A 15132-nucleotide genomic window follows, 5' to 3' on the forward strand; every position below is an offset into this window, starting at 1 on the left:
ACCTTTTTAAGAGCAAGAGAAGACAATTTAAGCAATAAATTAAGTCAAACACAATGTCAAGTTGTATTAGCAAAACGATCTCCATTGATTTTCAATTAATTTGACAAAAACAGCCGAACTGAAATATGCAAAGAACTTGCTTTTACTGTACTTTGATCACATAGCCCCCCCCCCCCAAAAAAAATATATAAAGATGCTCTACCTCAGTATTTTGTCTTGTTTTCCAGTGCAAATGACTAAAGATTCTAAAATAAAAGATATTAATTGAGAAGTAAAATGACTTCTGAAAAAAAATAAATAAATAAAAATTAACTATGAACAAAATGAAGTGAGTTTATGCTTAAAACAAGAATATCTGTCAATGGGGAATTAAAGCTTGTTTTATAACTTTGTTCTTTTTTTTATCAGTTTCTTTGAAAACAAAACTTTATATCATTCATTTTGCATCTAAAGAAAATACATCTTAATTTATGGACGTTTAGATATTTATATTGGAAAACAACAAAAAAATACTAGGAAAAATATTCATGTTTTGCAGTGCATGCAACATTTAATGCCATGACTTCATGAATTTACGACTTTCTGCACCAGTTTGAGATGGTTATGACTTTTATTAAAGGCAAAGAAACTCAAAATGATTTACAAGAAATTATCATGATACCTCTGTGACATAGGAGATGTACTCAATAACAGTTCCTCCACTACAGGGCTTCTTCAGAACAACTTTATCACCTACAGGAGGAATAAACAACAGAACGATTTCAGTAGCATCTACACCGAACAATTCTCTCACAAAAAGATGCACAATTATCATCCTCATGTTATTCTCACCCAGTATTATTTTTTATTATCATAAAATAATAATAAAAAATAAAAAAAGTATTTCAGTATTTGTCCTGCTACTTTCTGGAAGTTTTTTTTTTTTGTAAATGCATACACTATACATTAAATGGTAAAGGTTGGGTATCGCTTGAATTTTATCGATTCCAATTCCTAGATTTGATTCCAATAATATAAAAAAATATATATGTGAATGATACAAAAATAAAATACATTCTTTTTTTTTTTGCCTATGGTTTTATCCAAAAAAAAAAAAAAAAAAAAAACACTTATTAGCCTAAATAAACAACTGAACTAAAGAAAAATTGATTTCAATTTCAAGTTCTCTTTTCATAAATAAAATATAGATTAATCCTCATTGAAGTTACAAAAGATATTCAGTCAGGATCAGTGAATGATTTTCTTTTGTTCTTTGATTAACGTTAAATGGCAGGCAGCGAGTTTATTAGGCTGCTGTCTCTTTAACACCAAACGCATGTGGATCTAAAAATACTGTACATGTGAGTTTTCTTTCTCATCTGTTTACTTTCACTTAAGACAAACACAGCTGTGTTTATGATGATAAACTGACATTGTTTTCAGCATACTGGTCGGTAAATGTGAAAGAAGTCTGTTTCGGCTCGGAACGATCTTTTCTGCAGTGGAAATGCACAGAACGGTTCGAAAACAGACACAAACTAGGAACCCGGACCGAGACCGCTGTTCTCTGTGCTTTCAGATGTGTGCGCTGCACACAAACAAGGCGCAAGTTCATTCCCTTCCTCATTTAAAAAAAAAAAAATCACATTAAAAAACCCATTTAATCCCACCGGCTACAAGATGATGAGAAGATGACTGCATCAAAGCTGCAAAACGAAAGCCTAGTAAAGTATGTTAAAGATATGACGAAGATTTTTGGTACACATTATCTTTAGGGTGTCTAGTATTAATATATGCATTTGCATATATTCAGTTTTGTTGAGTGTGGTCATAGAGTGAGTAAACATGTTGATGGTCACAATAGTGACCGCTGGGATAACAGTGAACTTAGGTTTACATATAAATCCAATGGCTGTATAAATATAAATGTAATGGCTGCACCGGTGGTGAACATACGGCCCTCAGACAGAACAGGCAGGTTGTCGATCAGTGACTGAACAGAATAAGGATGAAGCAGAGTGAGGATACGCTGTCCTTGAAGGCCGTTCAACTCGGTTTTGTTCATATTTTGCTTATAGCCTATATTTTTTAAAATGACAGATGTTTACTTAATTTTCTCTGTGACAATTTTCCTACTGTGTTAACTGCAAAATGTTAAACGAATTTTGTATCTTGACAAGACAAATAAAATTACAAATACAGTTTTGTGCAGACTACACTTATTTGTTAGCCTCTTTCTTTGTAGCGGAAATTTAAATGAGAGATCCAAATTTAGCGCGAATCCATAAAAAGTAACGTAATTAGTTACTTTTTAGGGAGTAACGCAATATTGTAATGCATTACTTTTAAAAGTAACTTTCCCCAACACTGTATGTTACAATAAAGTAACAATTTTGAAATATGTTGATGGTTGTATTTTTTTTTGTGTTTTATCTCAGTGTTCATGTCAGTGTTGTACAAGGTTTTTTATGCATATTAGTAACCCTAGAACGTGAGCAACCAGTTTAAAATAGCTGGGCTGAGAAATATAACAATGGTTATGAATGCAGAAATATGATAATTCAGTACACGCATTATCCCACCGCTCACAATTGTGACCGACCATAAAACACAATTTTTCACACTTTTCCAAAAAAAATAAATAAATTAAATTAAAAAAATAAATAAATTATTATTATTATTATTGATTATTTCAAAGGCTTACTAATGACACATTATTTGGATATTTTCATGTCTGGGAAAAATTTATCGTGTTAAAATGCAGACGCAGGAATCGCTAAGCGGAACCGAAATGCACGCGTCTTATCGAATACCCGGTTCGTGGAAATATGGAACAGGTTCTCGATACCCAACCCTGGATTAAAAGAGAGCGTCCTGACCGATGAAGAGGCTCGGCCGGCCCTCGGCGAGGCCAGGCACCTCCAGGTGTAGATACACGGCTCCTTTCCTGAGGATGGCGGCGGTGAGACTGAACTCTCGGACCTCCCTCTCGGCCTGCAGCTCCTCCAGCCACAGCAGAGCTGAGAAACGCGGTAGCATCCACGACAGGCTCAAGGGCTGCACAAACACACCACAACAACAGCTTTTATTAAACGGTGATGCGTGTCAGTCAATACATTCAACCAATCCTGTGAGTTTTGTGGTTTTGAAAAAAAAAAAAAAAAAAAAAAAAAGTGGAACAGGAAAATGCGCAAGCTTTAGACACGCCAGATGAACTTTAACTTGAGCTCTGTTTTTAGACGCCGTTTTATGCACAAGATGCTGCAAAAGACGCAATATGCAATTTTCGACAGGCCAATTTTAAAATACCAAAAAATAATATCTATTGTAATTGTTCAAACAGTAGGAATGTTGTGTACACAATAGTGTAGTCAAGAGACCAGGTACTTCGGTACCAAGTCAGTACTAAACAAATGAAAACGTCACGGTACCAGGTTTCTTTAAGTACCGGTGGTACGGAGTACCCGGTCAACCCGGTTCCTGCTGCGCGATCCAAAGCTGCGCAGATGCACTCGCTTCATAAAAGCACTGAGACAGAGCGACATCAAGAGGAGGAAACACAACAAAACACTTTAAAGACCGACCCCCGGATCCAATGAAAGAGTTCAAGCAGGTAAGTTTCAATTTAATATGTAATATTTAGATCTTCTGTTATGATTATTATTCCATATTTTAATTTGAATGTCGGATTGAAATAAACAAATCGCCATTATTAGCGGAGTTAACCATTAGCATAAGCGCGGCTAACGCTAATATAATGAGCATTAGAATTAAGTTTCTTTATTAACTATTTAGTGCTCCTATAACTTTTATTAGGGTAAAAAAAACAAACAGGAGGACATGGCATTTACTATTTTTGCACATCAGAGGCTTTTAAATGAATTGTGAATCTAAAATATGCGTGTTAGAGAATGTACGAATGGTTAACACTGTTTGTCAAATCAGTCCATCAGAAAAGCAGTTCTGGGCTTTTTTAACTCTAGCAGGACTTTACAGTAAGATACCATTCATTGACATGACTTGCAGTGAGTGAACAATATATTTTTACATTAATGTTTTTGAATGTAATTTAATTAAAACACTTGATCATTCATTAAATAATTTTAACAGATTAAATTTTTGATTTTATGTATTGGTAAACCCTAAAACAGATAACGGTTTACAGTTGTTTTTCAGCGGCAGCAGAAATATGACAAACCTTTGGGTGAAACTGGTTTAACTTTTTTTCATATGTTTATTAGTGGTGGAAAAACTTAAAGAATGGCATTGATTTTTGTAGTTTATTTTTGTTTAACTTAAAAATAATGTGTTTTTTTAATTATCATGTTTTTGTGTTTTGCTTTGGTACCGAGAACCGTGGATTTTCACTGGCATCGGTACTGAATACTGAAATTTTGGTAACGTGAAAACACTAGTACACAAATTCTTATTAAAATTTTAAATGATTTAAGTGATTTTAGTGTTTTTTCATCTACATGAATTGGCCGTAGCACTCTGGAATGGTCGCGTCACATGATATTTTCAAATTCAGTCAAAATTTACAGGCACAGAATTGGCCACCTACACAAAACAAGCTAGCTTCCTACAAAAGGTCACTATGAAATTTATAATAAAAATAAATACTTGTAGAAATAACTTAATATTCATTGCTTTTTTGAGGTCATACCACATGATACCCAAATGTGTTAACTACATGCCTGCCATTAAAAAGGTAATTTTTTCCAAATTTGAAAGAGTTACAAACCTGTTTTATGCTTCCATGGGTCCTTGGCAAATTGGTATATAAAATGCAACATCCTATCTTTGAATGGATTTCAATAAAAGTCCCAAAGTGGTAGTTTCTTGATGGTTGCACCGGATGATATTTTATAAAATGGACATCATCTGACAACGTTTGTTTGTATATTACGATGGAAATATAATTTTGTGCAGGATTACAAAACACTTTGGAAATCATGCCAAATAGTACAGAAAATTAATCTGAATAAATTTAGGGTAATTTCAAAGATGTTTCCAAAACATTAGTTATGGCCAGACGGTCGCACCACATGATATTTTGATACTTTAAATAAGAGAAAAATTACAAATAAATAATGTTTTTCTGAAAAGTTAAAGTGAATACATACATGGGAGAAGTCCCTCATATATATGGTATCTTTATGTATTTAAACCAATTTTTTACTAAAGAAAAAAATGCAAACGGACAGAAAAGTTAGGCGTCACGTCATTGACCCCATATGTCAATGATTACCAGTTTTTTGGATAATAAATTTGTATTATATCGTAAATCTAGAAAAATTAAAACAGACAGCACAGAATTTATAAACAAGATATTTCAAAGGGTCCCATTATTAGTTAAAAAAAAAAAAAAAAAAAAAAATATATAGTAATTTTGTTTTTATAAATGCTTCAATTGTTTTAATAATTAAGTTATATTAATATAATTTATTAATGCTTTTTGATTATTAAAGTTCAATTAAACCATTAAAACAGAAACAAAAATTATAAATAATTTCCAGTTAAATTTTTGTTAAACTTAATACATTTTTGTTAAATTGCACACATTTCATGATTTAAATTAATTAGACATGCATTTAGATGACTGAAATGTAATTTAAAGTGCCCCTATTATGGGTAATAAAAGGTTCATATTTTGGATTTGGGAGTCCTCAACAACAGGTTGACATGCATGCAAGGACAAAAAACACTTTCGTTTTCTTATAATATGCATTTATTTTGACCTTATTTGCTCAATGACTCCCAAACGATTCACTCAATGATTCATTTTTCCAAACCCCCGCTTTGCGTGACGCTAATCTGCGGTGATTGGTCGATTGGTCTCATCTTCATCTCGCCTGTAACTCCTGATAAAGCAGTGTTTGTGAGCGCAGTGCTGCTTTGTGTACAGCGTTACTGGGGAAACCGCTATTTTTAACGCTCCAAAAGCAGCACCTAGTGGCAAAGAATGAATTTGCATTTTCATTCTCACCAACAAGTGGGCGGGAAGTATGGTAATGTTCCATGTTGAGGTCAACACGAAACGGCTTGGGATTCGTTTTAAAAACGACTCGTTTTAATGATTCAGAGTCGACTCTTTATTTTGAAAGACAATAACTTTATACACGGTGCACTTTCAGATTTAAAACTTGGCAGGATGTTTTCATTCAATTACAGCTGTTACACACTGCATGAAAGGCAATTCTCAAAAATGCATAATAGGGGCACAAAAATTTAAAATGAATTTGTGAGAATCAAACGGATTTCATCCCTACAAGCAATGAGCATCATGCATCTGTATGTGTGAGACGCAGTAGAGAAGAGGTCATTACCTCCGCCAGAGCCGGCTGTGCGATCAACACGTCCCTCTGACCCTCCACACAATCTCTGAGAGCCTGCGGCACACTGTAGTTCCCCAAGAAGTTTGGAAGATGCCGCCGTGCAAGTCTGTCGAAAACCAGTGACGAGATGACAATTACAGCAGATTTCACAAGATATCTGTCAGTGACACTCAGCGTCTGACACGCTCACTCTTCAGCACTAGATCTTCTCTTTCTTGGAACAAAACCAATGCTAGAGGATGGTGGATTCATTCTTATTCTCACTCACATAACATATTGACAAACCCGCTATTATTACACTTTTACTTTTTAATAAAAGCTTGAAGTATGGAACCACATATGACATGACAAAAATATATTTACAGTATTGTGGCCATGAATTAAAAATTCCCTTGTTTTATTAAACTGTGGTCATGTTGTTCCAATTCATTTCATCCATTCTGACTGAATTAAAATGAGGCTACAATGTGACCATAAACATGAATTATTCATTTGTGGGTTAGGGATTAGATTAGATTCAACTTTATTGTCATTATGCAGAGTACAAGAACAGAGCTAAGGAAATGCAGTTAGGATCTAACCAGAAGTGCAAGAATATATTTTTATATACAGATAAGTGAAGCTATAACTTACAGTATGTACAGTGGAGTTGTTATATACAATATTAAACCGGGTATGTAAAGCTCTTTGAAGCTGCATTTTTGACCTTGAAATTGTTGGCCACCATTGAAGTCCACTATATGGAAAAAAATCCTGGAATGTTTTCCTCAAAAAACGTAACTTCTTTGCGACTGAAGAAAGAAAGACATGAACATCTTGGATGACGTGTGCAAGTAAATTATCAGGAAGTGTTTATTCTGGAAGTGGACTAATCCTTTAAAACAGAGTTGCAGCTAATACCTGGTGACTGAACAATTCAAAAACACAAAAATGGACACCACAACACTGGCAGGAAAGTAAAGGCATCTGAGCCCAGAATCAATGACATGTGTGTCCCTGGAGCACAGAAGCAGTCATAAGCAGCACAGATATATTTGTAGCAATACCCAACAATAAATATTGTTCTATCCTAACAAACCATACATCAAATGGAAAGATTTTTTATTCAGCTTTCAGATGAATAAATCTCAATTTCAGAAACTTGACCCTTATGCCTGGTTGTGTGGTCCCGGGTGGCGTGTGCGGGGTCTCACCTGATGGGGGCCGGCGGGGCCGTGACCGTGAGCACCTGCAGGGGCTGCCGCGGCGGCGGCGGAGCTGTTAGACCGGAGTACGGGACGCTGGGTTTGAGCAGACTCTCCTCCACGCTGCTCACAGACACCTCCAGACGCCTCCCGATGGTGAAGGAGGAGAAGTGCAGGAGCAGCAGCTCGGCTGAGCGACCCAGAGTCCTGCAGCAAAACACTCATCTTCACCAATGAACACGACACACAAACACAGTCACACTTCTCTCTGAATCCAGAGATGCACACAGGTGAGAAGACTTACACAGAATTACTTTTAAAAATATTTGCTTCACGTGCACATTTGTAGTTACTTATAAGGTAATACAAAATATAAAAAAAATACCTTAATGTCCAAAACTGTAATAAAAAAAAAAAAATCTTTTTGCAACATTTTACAAAAATCAAGATTGAATATATTGGGTCAAAATCCCATGTTATAAAAGATGAAGTGCTATGCAGGCTATTAAAGACAATATTGTCTGATTAGACGGCAATGCTGACCTAAAATACTAAATGTGTGCCCTCTCTCTTCACCGTTCACACATCTCAGACCTCAAATACATAAAATATTACCCTTTTAGACACAGTTTAAGTAAAGAGTAAAGAAAATACTATGCGAAACTTATTGAAACAACCAGTTCTTTATTTACCCTCGTAAGACCTACAGAAACACTTTCTCACTGGATCTAAGCAAATCTCACAGGTGGCCTATTTTGATCTCAAAAAAGTGATTTAATATTTTAATTTTTTTTTTAAGAAAAATAAATAAATAATTAAGCAGCACAACTGTTTCCAACAATGATAGTAAATAAGCATTATTGATATTAAATCATAATGATTTCTGAAGGATCATGTGACACTGAAGACTGGAGTAATGATGCTGAAAATACAGTGCTGCATCACAGAAATAAATTACATTTTAACGTATTTTAAAATAGAAAACTGTTTGTAATAATGTTTCACAATATTACTGCTTTTTCTCTATGTATGATCAAATAAATGTAGCCTTAAGCAAAAGATAAAGATCTCTGTGAACAGCAGAGTATAATGAGTGAGTGTGAGCCCTCGCCTGGCCTGACAGCAGACGGTCACCGACGCTCTCTCCCCGGGCTCCATCTCCAGCGTCTGCACCGACTCTTCATCAGCACCGTCCTCTTCCTCGCCGGGCTCCGCCGGGCTGTTCTTCAGAGACACAGATCTGAGGCAGAACTGCTGAGCCGAGTCCCATCCGGCAAACTCACAGCACTTCAGCCGCTGGCGCTCAGAGCTGCTGTTTCTGTCCGACACCAGAAGCAGAGAGAAGCAGACGCTTCAGGAGCAGTTTACAGCTTTAGGACCCTATGATTTTGGCTTTGCAGAAAACGCGGACAGAATCATGGAATCCAGTCATAAAAACGGAATTTACTGTATAACGTGGAACGTCACAGAACGTGTCAAACTTTGAATGAATTGATCAAAAGTAGGTCATTACACTTAAATCAATTCGCGATTTTTTAATTTTTTTTTTTAAGAAAAAATTTATAGTAAATCCCCTTTGTTTTCCAAAAAATAAAGTTTATTTAATTTTCAATAAATTAAAAGATCAATGAAATTACGATTTTATGCCTTCATTTGATAACCAGAAAAATTTAAATGCAAAAAAAAAAAAAAAAAAAAATCAAGGCTATTTTAAGAATAAATTTGAATCAATTAAGCTGTTTTTATGAATTCAAATAATTAGATATGCTAAAACACAGAATTTGCTAACGGTAAAACACATGGAGAGAAGAAATAAAAAGTTTCATGGGGCCTTGAACACGTATTTTTTGTTAAACTTTTAATAAATTGATGTGAAATTGTATAAGTTTCATGATTTTAATTCATTTAACATGCTTTGATTAATAAAATTAAAATTTAACAATTAAAAAGGAGTCTGGAAAAAATAAACTGGAATTTGGGAAAAAATAAAATGGATTTCAGAGGGCCCTACAACGCACGTCACAGCAGTGTTTGGAAGATATCGTAATTGTTGTTTTAACAGTGTGGAAGCAGACATTATCGTTTATGTTTTTCAGCAGAGTGAGTGACATTCAAACAGACGCATTGATAGCGCACACTTTCACTGTGTGATGTAGATTTTTAGTATTTTAATGCACTTAGTATGAGCCCACAATTCAGTATATGACTGTCTTATATTTCTATAATATAGTTCAGCAATATCATATGAGCAAGATTGACGTTTTTCCCGAATATCAGATACGGTTTTCATTTTACTGGTAATAACCATATAGTGTCTTATTATTCTAGCAGAGTTTATTGATTAAATGTAAAAATAAAATGAATAAAAGGTTTAAGGTTATTCGAAAATGCTCATATAAAGGTAAAATGCCCCTGGATATAAATTTAAGGTGACATGTTTTAGCCCTTAAAAAGTTGACTGCTGTGAAGTAATCAGGCCTAAATCAGCACAAACTCGTCTAATTATCACCAGACACAATCCCAGAAAACAGATATGATTTTTGTCATCATTGCACAGCCCTGTTTGAAATAAAAAAAAATGACGGTGAATAAATGACAGGATTTTCATTTTTGAGTGAACTATTCTTAAAATGTTGAAGCTAACTCTTCTCAGTCAGAGATGGTGTCTCCTCGTGTAAGCTGTGCATGTGTGAACTCACTGGATCCAGATCTGCAGCTCCTTGCGGTTTCCCAGGAACAGAGACCCGAAGTGGCTCTCCCGGCTGACCTGGAGCCCACCCTTATCCTCCAGCAGCCTCTGCACCTCATCGTCTGGCATTTTCAGCTCCGCGGCGCTTCCACTGCCAGAAACACACGAGACGACAAAGTTGTACACGCAACTGCCATTAGTTTCCTTTGCTTGCAGAGTAATAATGTGAATAATGTTGACTCGACCGATACAGCTAAAGCAATACTTTACGGTTCTCACTGTGAATCAGTCCATCCATGTAGAATAAGTCAGCTTTTATTAGGGCTATCAAATTAAAATTCACATTCTGAATATGAAACAAATCCATCATTAAGGTGCTTATAACTTTGCTTTAAACCATTGCTTCTGGCTAAAATCCAAGCCCATAATTCATAACAACGCTTCCTTCAGTCAAAACTGCATCTCCAGCCACATATTTGTTTAGAGCGGTTTTGGCATCCGTGCAGATTTCTCTCCTGATTCAGACCAGAACACTGTTTCACTGGAGGAAGCGTTATTATGGACTCGTATTTTAGTTAGAAACGTCTTAATGCTGGATGTGTTTCAGCTTGTGTCTTCTCCAGATGTTAACTGATGGACTGGAGTGCTGTGGATTATTGTGATGTTTTTATCAGACTCTCATTCTGACGGCACCCATTCACTGCAGAGCATCCATTACTGAGACACTCATGCAGTGATGCATTTCTCCAGATCTGTTCCCATAGTGAGCGTCACCTGTGCTGGACGGGCGTCATACACAGAGCTCTCCAGCAGTACAGCGACTGACTGCTCTCCACCACCACCACATTCACCACGTCGCCTCGAGCGGGTCTGAAGCCCGGCGGCACGATCAGAGCGTCCAGACTGAAGAACACGCTGTCCTCCACGACACCGCTGCGGCCGTGCAGGATGGTCACGCTCACCTGCCGACAGACAGCACACCTTCTGACCCACGCACTTCCAGTCACTGGTGATTTAGGACAGAGGTAGGGCTGGGCGAGATGGCCAAAAAATGATCACGATATTTTTTTTTTTTTTTTTTTCACATCAGTCGATATCAATAATCATCACGATACAGCTCAAATATATATATATTTTTTTTTTTTCCAAGTTTGCTGGATAAGTTTATTTATTAAAATAATAAAATTCGACACGAATGCCCACATTTCTGACACACATGGTGCAGTTAGTGCTATTACAGTAAGTCTATGGTAAATGAAGGCTATTTGTAGATTTAAAAGCCTTCTGATTGTATCGTTGCACACAGTGTTTGTCAGCACTGCATCGTCTGGCTGTAAACAGACTTATTTGTGTTCCTCGCTGAACGCAAGCGCTTCACACTGGATCTCACAGCACTGTTTAGTGAAGCTCGCGCCGCGCTGCCGTTTGAACTTTGACCCGAGCGGATAAACACTCCGAGTGGCACGCTTCAAATGAGTAGCGCTCTCATAAACACTATATCAAACACTTATCGAACTCTTGTTGTCATATATCGAGGAAATTTATATCGCGCGATAATTATCATTATCGATTTATCGCCCAGCCCTAGAAAGAGGTCTTGCGATCCAGACGGATTCACACAGGTCAGGACATCACTAAGAGCAATCGTGACTGACCCCGTCCATGCGGCGATATCTCAGAGGAGAAACGGCTCGAGCCTGACTGCTCCATTCTGACGGACAGACGAAATACTGCGCCAGAACCCAGTCACCCTTCACCGGCTCGAACCCTAAAACACACACACACACACACACACACACACCATTCACAGACACAGTCTGTGTCATATTTCAGTTTTTCCTGTTACATAAAATAGCATCATGCAAAGTCAGAAAAGCCACCAAATAAAAAAAATGCCCCAAAATTCAATATGAACTGCCCCGTGCGAGTTTGTTTTTTGTGCTTATAATAGCATAATATAGTTAAGAAATATCACGAGCAAGAGTGCTAATTTACAGAATATTTTTCGAATATAGACAGCACGTGATTTTATACACCAGTTCAATTAACTAAGTTAATAATATGAATTGACAACACTGACCATTTTTAGTGTTCTATTTCACAGCAGAACAGTTGCATTTTAGCCTGGTAATAACGCCTTTGCTTTGCTTCGTAGACAGAGTCTGGAGGGGCATAATTGACAAGCGTTTACTTTCTCGTGGGGGGCGCTTGTCTGAAGTTTAAAATCATTGGTGTACCCGTAAGCCAATCACATAACGGGGGACACAATCACAATTATCGCCTTGCCGGTAGATAAGTGAAAATAGCAGTATTTTTTAGTGATATGTTATTTACACAGTGCACATAGAATAAATAGAATCTAAAGCTATGTTAAAATAGCAGGATATTCTGCTAATTACTTATTGCAAATAGTGGCAATTATCTGCACCTCAGCATTGTAATACATTATAAAACAGTATGCAATAGGGACAAGCCCTACCTACACCTACCCGATACTTTAATTTTCAACTTTTGATTATTTCCTTAATTTTTATTAAAAACTATATTATATAATATTATCATTTCATATTTCTATAGTCACAAAATTGTATTTAAAAAGATTAATCTTATGCAATTGTATTTGCCGTGTAAAAGCATTTTGACAAACGGTAAGATGGATTATGTTGACACCGATTTAATTTGATAACGGTGTTAATTAGTGCAAGTTATTAAAAGATGTTCGACATTATGTAACCTTATTTTTAGAGAGTGAATAGCAATTTTTCTTTGTTCATCACAGCAAGTGATTACATCTGTACGGATTACTTTTTCTTCACATTTATGTCCCTTGAATCTGTTGGACCCCATTGACTATAACTGAAAATGGGGTGTAAGTGTGGGCCGTTGTGTTCACATGCATTATCTCTGTCATGACACAAAGCTGCAGCATCAGTTCAGAACGAGGCGTACAGTATGTTTTCACCGTGCAGTGAACTGCAAGACTAATACATGACAAGAGCCCTTTTAATATATTCATACACTGAGATTAATCCTTTTACAGCAGACTGCTGAGCATCAAAGCCACTGACTCTGACCTTCACAGAGAGCCGATCGCGGGAAATGCGTCGTCTGGTTGATGTATCCTCCGTCTTTATCACATGACGTCACTGTTCCAATCAGAGGCCTGAGTTTGTCCGTGTCCAGCGCGAGCGCCTCGGATCCGCCGCTCTCCCAGGCGTCCTTGTGTCGCTCCACCTGAAAACAGCAGATAAACATCACGGTTTGCTCTTTAGAAACGGATTCCAGAAATAAAAGAGAGAGACACATAATATTAGTGCTTTTGAGATTGAATTAATGAGCAGTTTTGCCTTGGCATGTCATTTACAAATTGTTTCGGAAGTCGAGTAAGTTGCTCCACATTTCTTTTAAAACTATTTCTTTTGATAAATAATTTGCAAGCTTTATGGTGATTAAAATATTATCTACCTGCACATTGTCAATATATTTAATAATTCTTTTGTAAACAATACTCACCCCTAAATTAAATCCTTAGCCATCTTCAAGAATCGACTAAAAACACATCTCTTCCATCTTTATTTGAACTCTAGCACTCTCTATTCTAATTCTATTCTTAAAAAAAAAAAATTGCCCCTTTTAGACTTGCATTCTATTCATTTACTAACTGCTTCTTTAAAAAAAAAAAAAAAAAAAAAAAAAAATCTTCTCTAATCTTTTCATATTCTATCCGTTTTCTTTTTATTTATTATAGAATTTAAAAAAAAAAAAAAACCTTGCTACGTGTACTGCGTTACGTTAACTGAGACTTGTTATAGTATTTGCATATCATTGTTCTTTTGTTGATTTTGCTTCCGTTGTCATGATTTGTAAGTCGCTTTGGATAAAAGCGTCTGCTAAATGACTAAATGTAAATTATACACTATTTATTTCTATAAAAAACCGTTATCAAAGCCCTTCAAATTAGTATAAAGATGGTAACTAACGGTTAATGTTGAGTTATATGTTAGCTGAAACTGTAAATAGTTTGCTGTTTTTGAACAAACCAACCAGAAAGCATATAGAAACTGTTAAACAGTGAAGTCCTCTGTTACTGAAAATACGTGACAGAAAGCGTTCACTCGTGTCTAATGATCTTGAGCACAACAGCAGGTGATTTTGGGCTATTATTGATGACTTCTGGAGCCTGTTCTCACCCTGAGGGCCCTCCACTGTCCGTGGGCTCCTTCCCGCACCGCCAGAGCCTGCACCGAGTCTCCCACACACAGCACCACTCCTCCTAGCACCACTGCTGATGTGAAGTACACGGCGTGATCGATCAGGCCGTAATCCGCACACAGATGCGTCACCACACCCGTCCGCACCTGCCGGATCTGCGCCGCACCTGCACACAGCACAGCGCTCAGCCTCACCTGTGCACACCTGCCTTCAACTCATGTCAGACACATCGTATTTACGAGTTACACACACGAACGCCACCACAAAGTCGTTTTTACGAGTTCTTTGTAAGCCCAGAGTTTCTGAGTTGGTCGTGTCAATGAAAAAACATGTCGGATGCAGCCAAAGACTATACATATGCAGCGTCTGTATTGATGGAAAATTTGTTGAAATTAATAAAATGATTGTTTTTTTGTAAGTTTTAGGAGTTCATTTTTATTCCATCTCCTATCCTGAAAAGTCTGTCTTGCAGAGATTGACTAAAATGAGTTAAAACTTACTGCCAGATTCTGGAAGATAAATTCTTCAAACAGTGGTACAAGACGATGTGATGCTGGTCCTTCAAGAGTCACTTTCAATTTATTAACTTTTAGTCTGAGTTCAATCTCTTTTTTGGCTCATTTTATCTGTAAAAGAAAACCTGCCTAATAATTCTGCACACCTGCAATAAGGAGTTTTTGACTTTCAGCCTTCATGGACAATTATATATAACTTAGAAATGATTAAATAC

General features: G+C 36.6%; 1 protein-coding gene across 3 annotated transcripts in view; it reads right to left on the reverse strand.

Annotated features, from left to right (window-relative positions):
* Positions 1 to 15132, reverse strand: part of mov10l1 (Mov10 like RISC complex RNA helicase 1) — a 38955-nt gene that overhangs the window by 22303 nt on the left and 1520 nt on the right. For all 3 annotated transcript variants that reach the window (XR_009267371.1, XM_058754131.1, XM_058754139.1), the window contains exons 3-12: positions 14381 to 14568; positions 13265 to 13424; positions 11846 to 11958; positions 10965 to 11152; positions 10201 to 10341; positions 8613 to 8819; positions 7511 to 7708; positions 6309 to 6423; positions 2859 to 3036; positions 662 to 732 (exon numbers count right to left, since the gene is read on the reverse strand). Coding sequence is in view for 2 of the 3 variants with exons in the window: in XM_058754131.1 (XP_058610114.1) it covers positions 662 to 732; positions 2859 to 3036; positions 6309 to 6423; positions 7511 to 7708; positions 8613 to 8819; positions 10201 to 10341; positions 10965 to 11152; positions 11846 to 11958; positions 13265 to 13424; positions 14381 to 14568 (1559 nt within the window). In the remaining variant the exon portion in view is untranslated. The remainder of the gene's footprint in view (positions 1 to 661; positions 733 to 2858; positions 3037 to 6308; positions 6424 to 7510; positions 7709 to 8612; positions 8820 to 10200; positions 10342 to 10964; positions 11153 to 11845; positions 11959 to 13264; positions 13425 to 14380; positions 14569 to 15132) is intronic.

Source organism: Onychostoma macrolepis, chromosome 02 (assembly GCF_012432095.1).
Source record: "Onychostoma macrolepis isolate SWU-2019 chromosome 02, ASM1243209v1, whole genome shotgun sequence".
NCBI classification, from domain to species: Eukaryota; Metazoa; Chordata; class Actinopteri; order Cypriniformes; family Cyprinidae; genus Onychostoma; species Onychostoma macrolepis.